Below are 19857 nucleotides of genomic sequence, written 5' to 3'. Positions count from 1 at the left end.
AACATATTAATTACAGAGGGGGAAATAATAATTGTGCAATGGAGAAACCTGACTGAAACCACCTTACTACATGATTTAAGTTGAGCTCATCAGTAATGGGGCAAATAGACATGACTGTGCCACTTCATATGATGTATTGAGAAGGACTCAACACTTCTCTGTCTCTGTCATTTCTGGAAAAAAGCATAATCTAAATATAATCATGAGAAAATAGGCAATCCAAATTGAGAGACATTCTACAAATTAACTTCCCTGGACTCTACAAAATGTCAAGGTTATGAAAGACCTCGTTCAAGAGAAATTGATATATAATAATTAAGACTTGTTCAAAAGAGAATGATAAGGTAACATGTTAAAATTTGGAGAATATGAGTAAAGGGTATAGTGGAATTCTTTGTATTGTTTTTGCATATGTCTTATTCCATTTTTATTGATGTTACCTCTATAGTTTAATTTTTATTTCAAAATTGGCATTATAGCTAGAGTATAATATGTAGCATTTAGGTCAACCCAATGTGGTCATCACTGATATGATTTTGTAACTACTAATTTAAGTTCTAGTATTTAAGTATGTATAGTTTTCTTGGTCTTTATAAAATATTTGTATTTTTACATTTGTTCTGTGTTCTCTTAAGTCACTGATTAAGCAGTCTAACTCTGGGTCAGTCATCTCTACAGATTTGGAAGATAGCTAAGAGGGTTTTTTTTTTTTAATTTTAATTTTTTTTTTTTTTTGCCAAAATGGATACCAAAGGGAGGGAATCTTCAAATGCTGTTTCTATATCATGTTCTCCTACTACTAATTGGCATTTCATAGTTATACTGCTACAAACTATTTTTTGTTAACAGCTATTAGGAGGGAATGTTTTTCACTTGAGAATCCTAAGTATAAGTCTGTGTTGCTTTTCAGTTCACCACAGTACCAAATATAGATGCCTGAATCTAGTAGGAGAAAAAGTATAACTCCTTTATACCCTCTACTAATGAGCAGTTGTTACTATAAAGGAGTCACTTCAAAATCTTTTGCAATGAAACCCTTTTTAAATAATGAATTTTCTTGTGGAATCCTAGCATGAAAAATAGTACATGCAATATCACTCTGTTTTCAAGAGATGACTATAGCCTTCTTGGTCCCCTCTCGTTGTCAACTCTCTCCTTCCCAGTGAGCCCCAAAGGCACCCTGCCATAACTGAAGAATTTCCCCAGAGCACAGGTCCAAAATTACTTCCAAAAATCATCTTTTCAGGCTAGGTAGGTTCATGTGTTACTTCTTTTATTCTCTCAGGATTCTAAAATTTACTTCAACAGTCATGTGAAATAAGATGAAAAAATCTCCCTACCATTCATGATTTCATAACATTCATTGATCTATTTATATCAATTCCAGTTAAAGGAGGAGCCCAACACACTTAACTGTGCTTACTGGGACTCTTCTTTTTGGGTCTGGTCTTAACAACTCTTTAGCCCAGTTGTCCCTGGAACTTGGGGAAGATTTCGGGGAAAAAGAGCTTAGGTTTTTGCTAACATAGATTTCAACTCTTTTATATTCTGAAACTTTTCATTAGAGACTCAGTTATAATATTTTTCTTCCTCTTTTTCTACCATCTTTAATATAAAGTTCATACAATTGGGAGAAGTATGTTCCACTACTTACAGTGCTTAGGACATTTTTTCCACAGAAACATTGTTTTACCTGACAATTTTTTCAGTGTTGTTAGTACTCTGTTTCAGGTTTCAGGAATAGTATCACTTGTATAGGCTTTTATGGATTGTAATATAATTTAACCACTATATATATCATTTATATATATTATTACTTCTATGGGAAAATGTTCTAAATTTTCTATTTTAACTAACAGGGTAATATAACCTGCATTTCATGGTTTTGGGGTGTGTGTGTGTGTGTGTGTGTGTGTGTGTGTGTGTGTCTGTGTGTTAGTCATAATGTACTTTTCAGTCTCATTTCAGTGTAATAGAATAAAAACTTTGTATTTGGTCTAACAAAGAGTTTCATTTGTTTACTTATTAGTGAAGACTTTTCAAATGCTTTGTCTCTTTTATGTACATGTTCTCAATCAAATAGTCTCATAATGAAAATTCAGGTATAAATGCCTGGAATTGTATACTAAGTTAAAATGTATCTTAGATTGTTTTTGTTAGATCATTATCATATTCTAGCAACTCATATTGAATATAATGATTTTGTGCTTTTAATATCAACTTTTAGAACTATATTTTAATGAATATATTTTTGCTTTTAGATCGTCTGGGGAATATTTTTCATCTTAGTTGCATTGCTGTTTGTAATTTCTCTCTTATTGTCAAAGTAAGTACAGTAGACACATTTTCTAAAGCACTTATACAAATTCTATGATAATATACATTTTGTTGCTGAATGCCATTAGTGTAGGCTATTCATCTTAAGTAGCTTTTTTACTTGAAGTGTTCTATAGCATTAACTCAAAGAATGGCTAAAACGTCCAATAATAGAGTGTTTCTTTATTCTCCATCAATTGAACAATAGCTGTGAGATATTTAAGTGAGGTTTAATTTGTTATCCATTGTTTTCTTTGACTCAGGTGTGTTTGCATGCTTAAATTATATTTTTTCTAAATTTGCTGAAAATTTGATAGTATAACATAAATTTAATTCTTTGTAATTTTTTTTAGTTTAGATAAAGCTCTTCATTCAGCTGGAATAGATTCTGGTTTCATAATTTTTGGAGCTAACCTGAGTAATCCACTGAATATGCTTTTGCCTTTACTACAAACAGTAAGTAAAATATCAATCATTTTATACTGTAGCTGCTAGAGTATAAAATGCTAGAGTCTAGCAAACATTCTGACATCCTGTTGCACTAAAATTATTATGCTAAAAACCTATGAATAGTTTGACATATGCTTATATTATTTTCTAGTTTTACTTTTTATTTGCCTGTAATTTACACATTGGCATGTTGCTTTAAATATCATATTGATATATTCCTGGACTTTTATGTTATACATAATTTGACTTGGGATATATTATATAACATGAGGTGGTCCTCTCCAAATTATTTTTGGTATTAATATTTAATCAAGTCTTTTATAGATAAATGCAATTTTAGTTTAATTTGCTTTAGTATTTTTCTTAAGATAATGGTATTAAGAGTTTTGGTAATAGTTTGGTACTTGTTTGTTTTTTGAGGATTTTTTTTTAAGCACAGTAGCCTAATCTAAATCAAGGTTGATATTGTAAACGTTTGCCGGATGGGGATAATGAAGTTTTTAGTTTATTTTGTATGACTGTTAGAGTGCTTATAGTTTATATGTTAAATTTAATTTCATCTTTTTTTTTTTCAGGTTTTCCCTCTTGATTATATTCTTATAACAATTATTATTATGTACTTTATTTTTACTTCAATGGCAGGAATTCGAAATATTGGCATATGGTTCTTTTGGATTAGAGTAAGTATATATTACGGTATTATTTTTTTCTCATCATTTTGTGTGTGATCTCCATAATTACAAATTATCTTAGATTTAGAATATAGTAGCTGTATCTTTATACCACAAGTGAGAGAAATACTAGCCTTTTCACTTCATGTTGATATAAAAGTACTTTTTATCTAGAGCAGTGGTTCTTAAATGGGGGTGATTTTGCCCCCCGGAAACATTTGGCAATATCTGGAGATATTTTTAGTTGTTATAATTGGGGAATGCTAGTGGCATGTAGTGGGTAGGGGCCAGAGATTCTATTAAAAATCCTGTAGTGCATAGGGCAGACTTACCTAGCCTAAAATGTCAATAGTTCCATGGTTGAGAAACCCTGGTCCAAAAGTTATATTATTTCTTAGTAGAAACACATTTGAATATAATAGATACACTGAAGCTCAAAAGATAGCCCTCCCTATTAGTAAAGATTACCATATCATTGGTTATTTTCTTCAAATGCTTATTTTGAGATAAATTAACAATTTTTAAATGAAGTTGTATCAGGTAGACACTACTTCCAGCTGTGGGTAAAAGAGAACTCAGTTAAATAGTGGCTTGAACTAATGAAAGATTTCTTGCTAGAAAGATTTCTTGCTATGGAAAAAAAGAATCTAGTATTGCTTCAGTAGCTCAAAAAGTCAGATCCAATATCTCTGTAATTCTTTGAGTATCTCTGTCATGATTGTAGTATGGCTGCTGCAGTTCCTCTTATCCTGTTCATATTCTGTGAAGACAAAGGTAGTTAGGAGAAAGGGGTATACAATTATATCAATAAAACAAGACTTTTACAGAAATCCCTAACAGACTTCTGCTTTCCTTTTTGTGTTTAATATTTTATCACATGGCCGCTACTAGCTGTGAAAGAACCTGGGAAATGTAAATTTATGAATGATCTTATTGTCATCCCATCTAGAACTGGAGTCTGTACTACAATAGTACAATTGTAGTGTACTACAATCTAGTAATAAAACAGGGAGGTGATACCTAAGTTGCTAAAATAAAAGCATTTGCTATGCTATTGAAATGAAGCAAGTTACCTGGTTCCTTATATTTCAGTTACCATGTGTTTTCATTTCCCTTTAGTATAGATAAATGTGAAAAGCTCTTTAGTAAGATTATCAGAGTTTTTCATAAACTAATTTTTATAGCAAAGTATAAGGATGTCACGAGTATTTCATAGAAATAGATGTTTATAAACACATGACATTGTCTATTCTTATGCAGTATTATAAAAAATTATATAAAACCATAGTATATTACTGATACTTGTAGTTTAAATTCATACTTCTAATCTTTAGATAGAACTAGAGGTAGTTCACAGTTAGCTCCATGAACTTCTAACAGATGCTGTTACACAATAAGTTTAGAAGATTTCTCTGGAAATAGACCATGTGAATAATCTTAAAATTATTTGGGATGATTAAGAACTTTTAGTATTTACTTTGGAAGAAAAATAATGGTTGATTGAACTGTGTAAATCATTTCCCATAACACAAGAACAGGATTTAATGCTTTATAAATGAAATATGTTGCTGAAATTTTGTCACTCTTTTCTTTCCAGTTATATAAAATCAGAAGAGGTAGAACCAGGCCCCAAGCACTCCTTTTTCTCTGCATGATACTTCTGCTTATTGTCCTTCACACTAGCTACATGATTTATAGTCTTGCTCCCCAATATGTTATGTATGGAAGCCAAAATTACTTAATAGAGGTAAGTGAAATATTTAAAACTTGATTATTTTGATATTTTAAAGATAGTGATATTTAAAATCAAATTTTAATTGTGATGGTTAGCATAAGATATTAGCTCATCAGATTAAATTTAATGCTAAAACTGGTTTTTTGTTTCTATTTTTAGCATATTTATATTTGTTTCATACTGTTGTTTTTTTGAAACAGCACACAGAATTTCATTACAGTAGTTTCTTAAATGGGTCCTGTGGTGCTAAGCTACTGAGCTTTACCTTAGTACTTTATTAAAACTCATAATACTTCCTCTAAAATAACATTTTAACGAATTTTAATAATATGGCTCCCAAAGAACATTTTGGTGAGCACAGCATGTCCGTTCATTGGCACTATGAATCCCCTAGAAGAGGCTTTATAAACATTTTATATGTAGATAACTATACATTCTTTTAACATGATGGGTATCCTCATATGCTGATTTATTGGTGGTGTTGATCTCTCAAAAGCGAACTGTGGCTTTTAGTTTTAATAGAACAGTAAGTTTGGATTTTCTGACGATTCATAATATTCTGACCATATCTGATTCAAACTTTGTTTAGTTTTTTTCCTTTTTTAAAAATACCTTTTGCTCTACTTCTTAACTGTTCAAACCATATTTATGTTTCAGGGCCTGATCAAGCATTGCTTTAGTGGAGTCTTTCATGATTAAATCAGTGTGCCCAGATCGTTTCTTTTTTATCCTGTTCTTCCTTCATTCTTTCTTTACTTTAACATGCAATTAGAAAGAAAAATCTAACGAACCTATCAACCCTCAATCAGTACCATCCATAATATTGGTGAGTGTTAAAAGGCTATTTCATTGAAAAATATTTAGTTATAATGTAGGTGAAACAGATAAAGCACAGATCATGATGGAGGTACATGAATGACCTAAGTTTGGGAAACAGCATGCTGGAAAACCACCTGAACCATATTTCTCACTTCTTACACCTTTTTATTCTCTTCTTGCCTCATCCCCTTCACCTACCTCACTAGGTCATGCTTATTAAACATCCTCCTGTGAAGGAATGAAGGAAGATTATGCTTTTGCTTGGACAAAAGATATTCTTTGCATGTTCCACAGTCTGAAAATAGCATTCCTTTCAGATGCTATACTTTGTATTAAAAATGGAATTTGTTTGTTCTGGGAAGAAGCCATGTTGTTCAACACAGGACCTAAAGGATTATTGCAAAAAGCCTTAATGTTTAATTTACCATAATTATTTTTCTCCTAAGAGCAATGTTGCAGAAAATTTACATTTTGGAATGTTAGATAGATGTAGTTAGTATACAGAGTATACAGTTCATAGTGATTACTTTTTAAATCCAAATGTATTTATTAATGCGGTTTTTATATTTTAACTATATTTTTATCTTTCAGACTAATATAACTTCTGATAATCATAAAGGCAATTCAACCCTTTCTGTGCCAAAGAGATGTGATGCAGATGCTCCTGAAGGTAAAAACAGCTTGTTTTAAAACTTACAACTTTGTAGGAAAAGAATTTCCTGGCATTTTGCTGTGTTAATCATTTGATGCATTTGTTTTACTACGTGGTAAGAAGGAAACTTTTAGCAAGTAGAGGTTGGTAAATCTCTTCAGTAGAATTTCTTGTTGATGAAAGGATTTGCATTAGAGAAAGAACCATTAAAATTACTTAGGAAGTAATTTTTTATTTATTTTATTTATTTATCACATTTACTAGTGTAATAAGAAATCACTCTTAAGTGATTTTTTTTCCTTAAAAACATAAAGGAGTTTGGTGGAATCTACTGTTCTTAGTACCAAGACCAAAAGTACTTATGACCTAGAACAATTTTTAATTCATCCATGTCTGGTTATTTAATTTAATAATAATAGTGTTAGTTATAATAGCAGTTAACTTTAAAAACATACAGTTGTTTTCAAGGCATTGTGTTAATTATTATATGTGTACTCTGACAAAAATTCTGTGCTCTTAACCTCTGTGTATTTTTAGAGTATGTTTTTTTTTTTCTATGTGAGTTGTTTAGGTGATTTTTTTTTCTTTGAATGTTATAGTATTCTTATTAAGGATTTCTGATTAAGGATTCCTGATTTATTCTTTCAAAATTTGTAAAAGTGTTTTCTAATCTTGCCTTCAACATGCTTTTATTTTATGGTAAAGTAATGTGTCAAATATAGTGTATTTCTGCATGAATCATTCATGAATACCATTATGAAAAACACAAATTCTGAGTTTTTTATAGCAGGGTCAACTGTGTAATGTAATAGAGTATTAGGAACAAGTATAAGGTACAGGGATAGGCCAGAGGAAGACGCAATTAACTCTGCCTTGTGGGGATCACTGTGGAGTAGTAGTCAAAAAAGAAACGTTTCAGGAAGGAGATAGCAGAGCTACATTTTAAGGTTATCTGGTATGCACATCAAGGGAAGGCTGTTCTAGGCAGAAGAATAAAGCGTACAAACAATTACCTTAAATTGCACAGCCGTGTGTTCAAGAGAGTTTGAAACATTGGTTTTGTTTAGGGGTTGGAGGGAGGAAGGCGGAGTCATGAGTCAGATCATAAAAGGTTTTAGAAAGTGACTAAAGAGATAATGAAGTGTTTCAAGTAAGAAAGTAGAAGTTATGATCTGATTTATTTTTAGTAAGTTAATTATAGCAGTTATATAGATAATGGATTTGAGAAATTGAGACCAGAGTGTGGAAATCACTTAGGGGAGGGAGAGCTATCTAAAATAATCCAAGAGAGTTGAAAGCCCGAACTAAACAGTGGTCATGAGGATATGAAATAAAGAAGTTTAAGGAGTAAATTGAAAGAATTTCTGATTGGTTGTAGAGCAATGGTGAGAGAACCAGAAGATTCTAGCATGACACTCTAGTTACTGAGTACTTTGATTAATTTTGGTGTTACCAGCTGAGATAAAAAATACACTAGGAGGCCGAGGCAGGCAGATCACCTTAGGTCAGGAGTTTGAGACCAGCCTGGCCAACATGGCGAAACTTTGTCTCTACTAAAAATACAAAAACTAGTTGAGCGTGGTGGGACACCCCTGTAATCCCAGCTACTTGGGAGGCTGAGGCAGGAGAATCACTTGAACCTGGGAGGTGGAAGTTGCAGTGAGCCGAGATCGTGCCACTGCACTCTGACCCAGGCGACAGGGCAAGACTCTGTCTCAGGGGGAAAAAAAAAAAAAAAAGTACTAAGATTAGAAAAATTGTTAAAAAAAATGATTAGTTGACTTGAGATGTCTCAAAAATGTTCAGGTGGAGGTCTCATAAGCAGTTGGGTATACAGTTAGCCCTCCATATTAATGGATTCCAGATCCATGGATTCAGCTAACTTTGGGTCAGAAATAATTTGGGAAAAATAAAATAAAAGATAACAAAGAAACAATTTTAAAAAAACACAAAAAGCAATACAACAACTATTTGCATAGCATTTACATTGTATTAGGTGTTATAAGTAATCTAGAGATAATTTAAAAGATGTGGGATGATGTGTATAAGTACATCATTTTATGTAAGGGACTTGAGCATTCGTGGATTTTGGTTTCCAACAGAGTCCTGGAACCAATCCCTCAGGGGTACATATGAGTTCCTGTATATGTGAGAAACTCAGAGGGTAGAGAGTGAGAAGAGAATGGACACTGGAACCCGGGATAATCATTATTTAAGGGCAAGCTGATAAGGAAGGTATGGAGAAGAAGGCTGAAAAAAGAGAAAAAATTTAATGTTAGAGATAAAAATTAATTCCATGAAGAAGATGTGCAGGGTCAAGAACTCTTTTTTTTTCTTTTAGTTAGGAGAGACTTCAGGGATAATGGGATGGAACTAGTGGAGCAGGAAAGATTGAAGAAAAATGTCAGAAAGGATGAATGATAGACCAATATCATCCAATTCTGCGCGATAGGGTGTTAAGAATATCCAGGACAGAATGCTTTAGATAGAATGAGGGATATTTCCTTCTGTACATTGCAAAGAAGGAAGCAAGGATATGGCCTCAGATAGTAACAAGTTACATCTGAGGGTAGGCAAGAAGTGGCATGTCTGTATAATTGTCTCAACTGGCTATAAAGGATGAGCTCAGGACATATACTGAGAATTAAGCGGGCTGTGGGGTAGACAGTTGATGAAAGTAGCAAAAGCTTTTGATAGCCTATGAAGGGGATTAGGAGAGGATCTAACTGAAGGTAAGTTAATGATAGGTAAATATGTCAAGGGACAGAGGTGAAATTATCAATTTTATATTTTTATTGAACAAGTCTACACAACTTGTATAATTTTTCTCCATCAGTTCTTAGGTTGTTTGGGGGAAGGAATGGATTGAAGAACTGAAGGAGAATTGGGGATTTAAGGATGGAAAGCAAAGGACAAGTTGAAGGTTAGAAAATAAGCAGCGACCACAGAGTCCAGGATTTGTAGGGAAATAAGGGAAGAGACTAAAACTGAGAGAAAGGATTAAAATCAAGAGATGAGATAGCTAAACATCTGATGGGGATAACTTTATTTTGCCTGAAGAAATAATAGTAAAATGTTGTTAGTATAAATAAATAGAACAGAATTTTCCAGTTCTACTTAATGATGTTAGTTCAAGATTTTTTACTTTGAAATGTATACATACATCACAAGTAGTAGGGTTGATAGTTGAAGTGCTTTGAGTTGCATATTTAGCTGGATGAAAACAGATTGAAAAATTAGTGTTTAATTGGTTTGTAATTTGTTTTTAACTAAGAAGTCAATGACCTTGAAGATCTAAAACAGATTCTGTTGTTCAAATTGTTACAGTAGTATTGAAACATTAGCTGTAAAACAAAAAAAAATTGTAGTTTCAAAATTATGTTGAACTGATAACGGGGCCTTTAAAATGCCCTGATATTACTGGACTGAGTGAATTTTTTATATTGTAGGTCAATAAGATTTAATCAAATAATACACTTGACTGTAACTTTTTTATGAATCACATTCAGTATTTTTCTTTTTCAGTCTAATCTAATTTATAGTAGTTAAAAATGATTCCCTTTGAACTACTGAATATTTTTTCTTAAACATTTTAGTTGACTCATTCTTTGAAATGTTATTTTGCAATACAAAAACATACCCTTTAGTTTTATGGGTTTATCTTTCCCAACTTTGTTTTGTTCTATAGCACATCTCTAAATGTTAAATTTGCCAGTACATACTTAGAAGAGGAAGGTAGAAATAGTATAACTAAATTTGGGGTGGCAGGGTAGTTTTTTTAAGTGAATAATAATGATAGAGAAAGATAACTAGATTAGGACATTGGATTAGACACATAAGGGTAGGGATGCCACCCCATCCCTACCCTTAGGATGAGGGATGGTGAGGGACTTGTATAGCAGTATACACTATTCTTTACAACATATTTCGTGACAACATTTGACTAAATGATACTGTAATAAATAACTCATAAGGCATTTGATGGCACCTTTGCAATGTATCCATTGCAAGTAACAGAATTTTAGAGAATGATTTATAGATTTAAAAACAAAAATTTTAATTTTCAGTGTTATAATTAAGATTCTTTCTGAGAAAAGTTAATCTCCCTGGAGAGATATTAAAGCAGCAATTTCTAAAAATCCATATGTTGCTGTCTTATCAATATTAAACATATTTTAGACTTTTAAAATTAATATTGTTTATATATGAGGCGATCTGACATTTATTCAACATAGAAAATATTGCTGGAATCCTAGTTGTGTTTAAAATGATTAGGTTTCAAATGAGTCATTTGTCTAAAAATAATTTAAGTACTTTGTGTTTAAAATAATCCATTAAAGAATAGAATAATTTAGCAGTAATCCTAAAAAGAATGCCTATCTTACTATTTTTATGAAGTTCTCTTAAAACGACAATATTACTTAATTCATCCTGACAGGTAATGCATAGTTTATGTTCAAAGTGAGTCAACTGAGCAAATTAGGAATCAAGTTTTAAATTTTGCATGCTATTACTCCAAGGGGACCTTTACATGTAGACAATTTATGTGTAAATGTAAATACAATATGTAAAACAAATAATTATTTAAAAGACCATGTACATTTGGAAACTATAAATATTTGAGTCAAAATAGGAAGATGAAAGACCAGTATACCTTAATGGACAAAAATAGAAGACATTGTCAGTACTGGGTTTGATTTTGGGAAAGAGAAAGTACCAGAGAAAACACATGTTCAGTACTTACCTTCAAAAAGCATGTAGCCTAATGGACTTGGATAGGAAAATAAATAATTATAATGAGAAAAAATAAATGGCAAGCTGTAATAAAATTGTAATCAAAATGCTGTGGTAAAGCAAAAGGAGATGGTGATTTATTCTGCCCTGGGGGGCAGTATAACCTTTCTGTGGACCCAAAAGAGTAAGTTAAATCTAAATGAATAAACAGAAAATAACATGTGGATATTTCAAGCAGAGAAAAAAACCTGCATTAACAAGGCATAAGGACATAAATATATTTGGTATGTTATCATAGCAATGAATGGTGGCAACACTATTGAATATTTGGAGACTGCAGTTAGGGGTGAAGCAAGATAATATGTTTCCAAATGATCATTTATAAAAATTCATTAACCTAAATTTTTATTTCTGCTGCCCTGCTTAATTATTTTATCTTTGTTATTGTAAACTTGTGTTGTCTTATTTGGACATTAAAGTGACTAGAAATGGAATGATCTCTATAAATCAAAGTTGATTTTTGTGGAGAGAGAGAGAGCGCACCTTAAAAAATAATCACATGACCAATAGGGTTAGGATTTAGCTTGAGGATACCATGTTACCAGGGCAGATGATTAAGACAACTTACCAAATGCTAAAATGGAAACCTATGTACCAAACTACATGAATTATAAACAAATGAGCAGACAAAATTAAAAGCTAAAGCAGGCTTATAATTATATAAATAGGAAGCACAAAGGGGAAAAATGAGAATTATTGTAAATAATAATGTAAGAAAGAATAAGTAAAATGTGTATTGATATCTTACATTAAAAAGTAATTGAACTTTAAGTTCTGGAGTAAAAAGGGCCATCATCAAGAGATGATTCAAAGTACAGAAGTACGGTCTCTATAAATAAAATTTGTTTACCAAGCTTTCTTTCTTTTTTTTTTTTTTTTTTTTTTGAGACGGAGTCTTGCACTGTCGCCCAGGCTGGAGTGCAGTGGCGCGATCTTGGCTCACTGCAACCTTCGCCACCCGGGTTCATGCCATTCTCCTGCCTCAGCCTCCTGAGTAGCTGGGACTACAGGCACCCGCCACCATGCCCGGCTAATTTTTTGTATTTTTAGTAGAGACAAGGTTTCACCGTGTTAGCCAGGATGATCTCCATCTCCTGACCTCGTGATCTGCCTGCCTCAGCCTCTCAAAGTGCTGGGATTACAGGATTGAGCCAACGTGCCCGGCCCAAGCTTTCTTTCATTAGGTAACAAGTGAGCACATTGACTTATTTTCACAGAATCTCAAGTACCTATCCTTCTGAAACCATTTGTCTAAGATATTATGTAAGTTAAAGAATCCCCTCATTTTTTGTATGAGAGTCATAGATATGGGAATAAAGGCCATAAAGAGCCACATAAGTTGTAAACAGTTTTAAAAATATGAACTAGAATGTTAAAGAAGAAAAAACTTTAGAAAGATCATCTAGCTAGTTTAATCTTTTTTGCAGATGGAGAAACTAGGGTACCAAGAGATAAAAGTTGCACAGGTAGTATAAGACTTAGGACTTTTAATGCAAGTGTCTGGATTCCAGTTTTTTTTTTCTTCAACATTTAACATTTTTGTGTTTTGTTTGAGTGCGAGAAAATGAAACATTATTGCATCATCTGTCCTTTAAATTGTTAAAAAAAAAAAAAAGAGAGAGAGAGGCCGTTGCTGCTTTTTAAATATAATGGAAATGGTTGTTTGAAGCAATAAAGGAATGAAAGTCATAGACAATATGAAGAAAAAACAAAGGTGGAAAGGCTAAACCTGGGTTATTGGAGGAGACATAAGAGTTTGGAAGAAGAGAGATAAAAAGAATACTATGGCATTATAACATGCAATAAAGTATCATGTTTAGAGATCAATAGTGTTGATGCTTTGAAGAGAAATTTAGCAACTAGCAAATCTTAAATTGTTAGGAAATGCAGTTTTAGTAGGATTGTATGGACTGAAGTAGAGAATTAAGTGAAGAAATTTTTAACTGAGGAGAATCCCTTAATGTGGTTTTGGTTTGGGATATTTTTCTTAAATTTTTGTAGATACATACTAGGTATATATATTTATGGGGTACACAAGATATTTTGATAACGGCGTGCAATAAATAATAATCACATCAGGGCAAATGTGGTATCCATTACCTCAAGCATTAATCCTTTAATTGTATTATATAACTAAAAAAGTATAAATGGATTGATTAGGGATTTTTTACCTTATATTTAAAAATAACCTTTAAAAATCCCACATACTGAATGCCACATGAACTAAAAGCATGAATTTATTACCAAAAGTTGTTTGTAAATCTAATATTTCATATGGAATCTTACTGAACAGCATTCAGGAGATTTCTTGTTGGCTAATTCCTCTTGAGTCTTTTTGCAAAGTAATTGTATTCTTTATTCCATCTATCTATTGTTTACATTTGTGTATTGAGGGAGAACGTAGAGTTTAGTTTTGAGCATTTTTGTTTGAGTCGTTCATTAAACATCAAGTGGAGATCTTGAGTGACAATTAAGTTGTATCTGGAGTTCCGGAGAAAAAATTTATACTGGATTACTCAGGGATAGATGGGAAGTAAAGTTGTGAGACTGGATGAGAGCTCTCCAAGAGAATGAGTATAAATAGACTTGCAAAAATCTGTGTTAGAATTATCAACACAGATTATGACCCAGCCAACTGAAGGAAAGGAATAAGTTCAGCTCAAAATATTGGCAGAGGACAAGAACTAGTTTAAAAAAAAAAATGAATGAATGAATGAAACCCTCGCAGTACATTGTATGCTAATACTATTCTCCTATATAAGGGGCTTGAGTATCCGTGGATTTTGGTGTCTTAGGGTGGGAATGGGAGGGTGATTCCTGGAACCAATCCCCCATGGATATTGAGGGACTATTGTAAATTTACTGCTTTCTCTCTCGTTATTTTTCAGATTTACCTGTCTACTCCAGCATATCATTGCAGAGTACCAGATTTAATTTTAACAATTCATAATAAAGTCTAAAACATTTTTAAAGCTGATCAATAAATTTTAAAAACTTTTTAATCCCATAAAATGGGGAGAGTTGGCACCAATATAATATTACTCTGATAAACAATTCTGGGGCAGGAATATTTCCATGCCTTTATGCTAAATAAAACTTAGAACAAGCAAACATAGTTGTATGCTTGCTTTAGGAAATTCTCACTCATGATGGTGAAACAACTAAAATAGCTTATTTATCAAGACTGATTTCCCAAAAAGACTTGCTTCAGGACTTTTCATTTCGTCATCCTTACCAATCCGAAACTATTTTGTCAGTTCTAACCAGGTTCTCACCTTGAAAAATGCTGATTAAAGTGGTCCGGCCCACCCAAACCTAAAACCTTGTAAATATCCTTCTCTGTCTTTCCTCTTCTTGTTCTTCCTCACTGAAGTCAGTCTGCTAAACTTAGCTTTGCTAGATGAGTGAGGTTTTTTAATGTTGTTTGGAGAGTTGACAGTATATAAGCTAGTTATGCTGAATAATATATGGGGAAGAAATCAAGAATTCAGAATCTTAACTTTCTTTTCTTATTTTTTAACTGTCTGCTAGTTTATCTGTATGGACATGCATGTCTGACCAAGCTATGAAATCTCCATTCTTAGATTGAACTTCTTTCCTTCTCGCCTCCATTTATTTTTCTCATCTACCCCCACCCCAAATCATGGGATAGGGAGAGTTGTCCTATTCCTTTTCTGTCTCCTAAAGTAGTTTACCCTTATAGAAGTCTTGAAACCAGATTCATATTTTATCTCATTTTAGTAACTAGTATCCAAATCCCACCAAGTTTACATAAGAAATAGCAAAACAAAAGGAACCAACTGGGTATTTATCTACCAATGAAGATACTTTAAATAGCAATACATACAAGGTAATGATCTAACTTTGTATGTTTTGACATAGAAAAGTAAACACCGTGAAAGTAGGTGAAAGAGTATATATATTACCTCATTTTTAAATGCTTTCGTGCATAAACAAAATCTAAAAGTCTGTGTGCCTCAGGAAAGAAGTAGATAATCACTTTTTTAAAAAAAAATCTTTTATTACCTCTGCAATTAAAAGTATTACACATTTTTAAGGATGAAACAATGAGAGACACAATGACATACATCTACCAAGTAGATGCTGATTTTAGAGAAGACTTTTTTCCCAGTTTGTTGAAAAGTATGAGTAGGTAGGTAGTTACTGAAGGTAACGGAAGGTAGTTACTGAAACTTTTAAAAAATTAAATTCTTAAAGTCTTTGTACCGTCTTTTCCCAGAATATGGAATATGTCTTTCTACTTGAACTTCTGCGATTCCTAAAGCAATACTGTTTAAACACTTACATTGTCACTAACAATGGATTTAAGTGAAAAAAAAAAAAAAATCTCTGCCCTTCAAACTTTGGCCTGTGAGCTAAATAAATAAATACAAATACATAAAGAATGTGTTTTGCCAGAGAGGCTTACTTTTGTTTAAAACTGATGTTATTAAAAGAATTACTACACTAGTTGATACCTGATGTTGGATTTATCCAATTAAAGTTAAAATGTTCATGTTAAGAACAGCCAATTTTAACAGACTAAAATGAAGCTGGTCAAGCAATTTCACTAGAAACTAAGTCTTAAAGGGTGAAATAAAAAGTGACGTTGATGCTTTGTGATGACAGTCTCCTAATATCTTCGTTAATACCTTCTGTGGTGCTGTGAGCCTAATGGTAGTCCCTAAATATAATGCAAAATGAAATGGTGCTAGATTGCTCCTGTCTTAATTTAAAACGCAGGTTTGAATATGGACTATCTACTTCACACTTCCTACCCCATATTAAGCTTTAGCTTTCTGAAAGTTTATAACTAAGAACATAACCCTCTTCAGGAGAATGTAGGTCATCTGGTTCTTTAGACGGAAGAACATGGGGCAGAGACCTTTAAAAAAAACTACGTGGTCCTTTTGTTTTATGGTCTGAAAATTTGGTAGTGAGGATGAGAAAGTTAAGGATAGTTAGATTTAGCTTCTAAGATTAATATAAGTCATCAACTCTACTAGAATTTTGATAATTTTGATAGCTTTATTTAGAAAGTTACCCTCTTTATTTGTGGAATACAATATTAAGTAATGACTGTGTTGCATTTCAGTCACCTTTCGAATATATTGACATATCTTCTTTAGTAATACTGAGAACCACAATCCTCTTAGTCGTGAAATTCTAAGATAAATTTATAAATGTCTTAATTTCCAGTATTACATAGGTCATTTAATTTTACTTATCTATTATTCTTGTGCTTTTTCATTTAACAAATATTTGTTGATGTCTGCTGTGTGCTAGGTACTATTCTGGGTGCTAGGGATACAGCAGTGAACAAAACACTCTAGTATCCCTGTCCCCATGGAGCTTACTTAATATAAGGGGACAGACAAATAAATATGTCAGGTGACAAGTATTATGGAGAAAAATAAAGTGCCAAAGGAGATTAACTGGTGTTCAGAAGGAGGAATGGTTTGAAATTTTAGGTACAGGAGAAAGGGAATTCTTACTGGGAAGGTGACATGACCTTAAAGAAGTGAGGAGCAAACACAGTATCTGGAGAGGAGTATTGTAGATAGTGTTAACAGCAAGTACACAGCAGGAGTATGCTTGAGGAGGTAGAGGAATAGCAAGCAGATAATTTTAAGGACGTCAGCTTTTACTTTCAAATGAAAAGTATCTGGAAGATTGTGAACAGAGGAATGGCATGATGTGACTTATGTTCTTACAGGATCACTCTGACTACTGTGTTGTATATAGACCAAGGCTTGGAAACTTTTTTGTGTAAATAGCCAGATAGTAAATATTTCAGGCTTTGTGGGTCATGCAGTAGTCTATGATAACCACTCAGCTCTTCCATTGCAGCATGAAAACTGCCATAGACATTACTTAAGGGATGGCTGTAGCTATGTTTCAATAAAACTTACAAATGATAAGCTTGATTTGCCCTGCGTGCCATAGTTTGCCTACCTGTGATACAGACCATAATGAGCCAAGGGTAAAAGCAGGTTGACAGGAGGGTTTTGCAATAATCCAAGGGAGAGTTTATGGTGGTAGTAGCAGTGGCAAAAAGTGGTCAGGATCTGGATATATTTTGAAGGTAGAGCCAATAGTATTTGCTTGATAGAGAGTTTGAGAGAGACAGAGAGAGAAGGGAGTCAGGGGTGATGCCCATTTTTTAAGAGTTTTAATTAGAAAGTATTTGTTTAATATTTCACATTCTAATTTTGATAATATCTATAATAATTAATTATCTTTAAAATTTATGTGTACCTATTAAGGTTATACATTTCTTTTTTCCTATGGGCCTGCTTGACTTTGTTTTGTTCTGGATATTCCTTCATAGAGAACTAATAGTGTAACCTATTAGGTTCTGAGCACCGCAGCTGGTTATTGAACATTATGGATGAAAGCATGTGTGTAGCTGTGATGTGGTATGTAGGTTAGGGTGTTACCTCAAGGTCAAGGAAGAAAAAATAAAGATGCTAACCTGTTAGCTATGTATGGGAAACTCTAAACGAGAATTATTAATCATGTAAAACTAATATAAAGAACTTTGCCTTATTTTGGTAATGTATTTATAAGAATGTTTATAATGAATAGATCTTGGGGAAGATAGTATAAACTATTAGATAAATACTTTGGACTATACTGACTTAAGTATTTCTTATACTACCACATTCTTCAAAGTAGTTATTCGCTTCTTCTCCACACCTAATCAGTTACTAAGAGCTGCAGAGTTTTTTTGTTTTGTTTTGTCTTGTTTTATTTTGTTTTGTTTGCCATAATGACCCTTACATCCCCTTTCCATCATGTCTCCCTTAAATTACTGTACCTTTTAGTGATTTTACCTTAACTTAGAGTAAAAGAAAGGTTATCAAACTTTCGCATGCATCAGAATCACTTGGAAGATTTGTGAAACCGAGATTGCAAAGTTGTGTGTGTGTTTTTGTTTGTTTGTTTTTGAGACGGAGCCTCGTTTGTCACCCAGGCTGGAGTGCAGTGATGTGATCTCGGCTCACTGCAGCCTCTGCCTCCTGAGTTCCAACAATTCTCCTGCCTCAGCCTCCTGAGTAGCTGGGATTACAGGCACGTGCCACCATGCCCAACTAATTTTTGTATTTTTAGTAGAGACGGGGTTTCACCATGTTGCCCAGGCTGGTCCTGAACTCCTGACCTCAGGTGATCTGCCCGCCTCAGCCTCCCAAAGTGCTGGGGTTACAGGCATGAGCCACCATGCCTGACCCAAAGTTTTTGATTTAGCGGATCTGAGGTGGGACCCTAGAATTTTCTGGTCTGGGAACCACACTGTGGAAACCACTCTTCCAAAGTACTCTGATAATGCCATTTCTCTAGTAAAAACTGTAAGGGCTCCCCTCACATCATCTGATAAATTCAGTCTAGGATTTAAGGACTACTACTATTTAACCCTTACAAGTCTCTAGCTTTTTTTCATACATGTTCGGACATGGCCAGATTCTTATCTACCTTTGCTTTTCAATGATTTGTTTTTGAAATATCACAAAAAGTCTTCGCCCTACCCCTCCCATTTTCATCAGTCAGAATCCTGATCTTCTTACAAGGTTAATTTCTAACTCAGCATTCTTTTTTCAATCTCCAAACATGTGTGTGCTCTCTTTTTTCATTTGAATTCCCATAGCATTTATACTTTTTATAACGTTACCTTATTCTCTGTCAATGTATAGTCTTTATATATCTTATCTCTATTCTACTTTTTATAGAAATGTAAGTTCCTTGAGGATAAGAAAATATATCTTTGTCTCCCTTAAACATTTGTAGAATTGAACCACATTTTAAAATTTGTTCCTTTGTCTTTTCTCTTTTTAAATAGTATTATTAAAGTAACATAAGATGTTAGTATGCCTAATATTTTCTAGCTTCTTGCTCACTTTATCTATTGGATGAAACCCATTGTATTGACCTGAAAACTTCCGTCTGGGAACCTACTGATTTCCTGTTTTTATTTGGATTAATTCTTTTCTGATTCTGCTGCTCAGCTTTACAAATCATAATTATATATTATAATGCTACAATTTCTGTCCATTAGACTTCCGATGAATTGTAAATCATATCTTCTTTCTTGGTGAATTCTCCCAAGCCCTTAGTTTTACTAGGGTAAAAAATAAAATTCTTTATATGAAATACATATCTGAAAAGTGCTTATATATCTGAAAAGTATTCTGTCCTCACAATTAATGGATAGTTTGGCTGTGCTTAGAATTCTACATGAGAAGTCATTTCCTCTTACAACTTTAAAGGCATTATATTTATTATCTCCTACTTTCATTTTAACTGGTAAGAAATCTAATGCCAGTTTATTTTTTCTTCTGAAGCTACTTCATGGTTTCTTTCTATTTTCTATTTTCTCTTTGGGGAATTCTTTTTTATTATTTATTGAATATCTTCAATTGATC

At 33.0% G+C, this 19857-nt stretch overlaps 1 protein-coding gene across 3 annotated transcripts in view; it reads left to right on the top strand.

The window, feature by feature from the left end:
- The window catches only part of LMBRD1 (LMBR1 domain containing 1), a 122293-nt gene that overhangs the window by 93881 nt on the left and 8555 nt on the right, over positions 1–19857 (top strand). For all 3 annotated transcript variants that reach the window (XM_001136147.7, XM_063813155.1, XM_054686004.2), the window contains exons 10-14: positions 2262–2326; positions 2670–2772; positions 3342–3446; positions 5035–5184; positions 6583–6661. In XM_001136147.7, the coding sequence (XP_001136147.2) occupies positions 2262–2326; positions 2670–2772; positions 3342–3446; positions 5035–5184; positions 6583–6661 (502 nt within the window). The remainder of the gene's footprint in view (positions 1–2261; positions 2327–2669; positions 2773–3341; positions 3447–5034; positions 5185–6582; positions 6662–19857) is intronic.

The sequence above is a fragment of the Pan troglodytes genome, chromosome 5 (genome assembly GCF_028858775.2).
Source record: "Pan troglodytes isolate AG18354 chromosome 5, NHGRI_mPanTro3-v2.0_pri, whole genome shotgun sequence".
Classification (NCBI taxonomy): domain Eukaryota; kingdom Metazoa; phylum Chordata; class Mammalia; order Primates; family Hominidae; genus Pan; species Pan troglodytes.
Note: the sequence above shows the minus strand (reverse complement) of the source record. Positions and strands in the feature narration are given on the sequence as shown.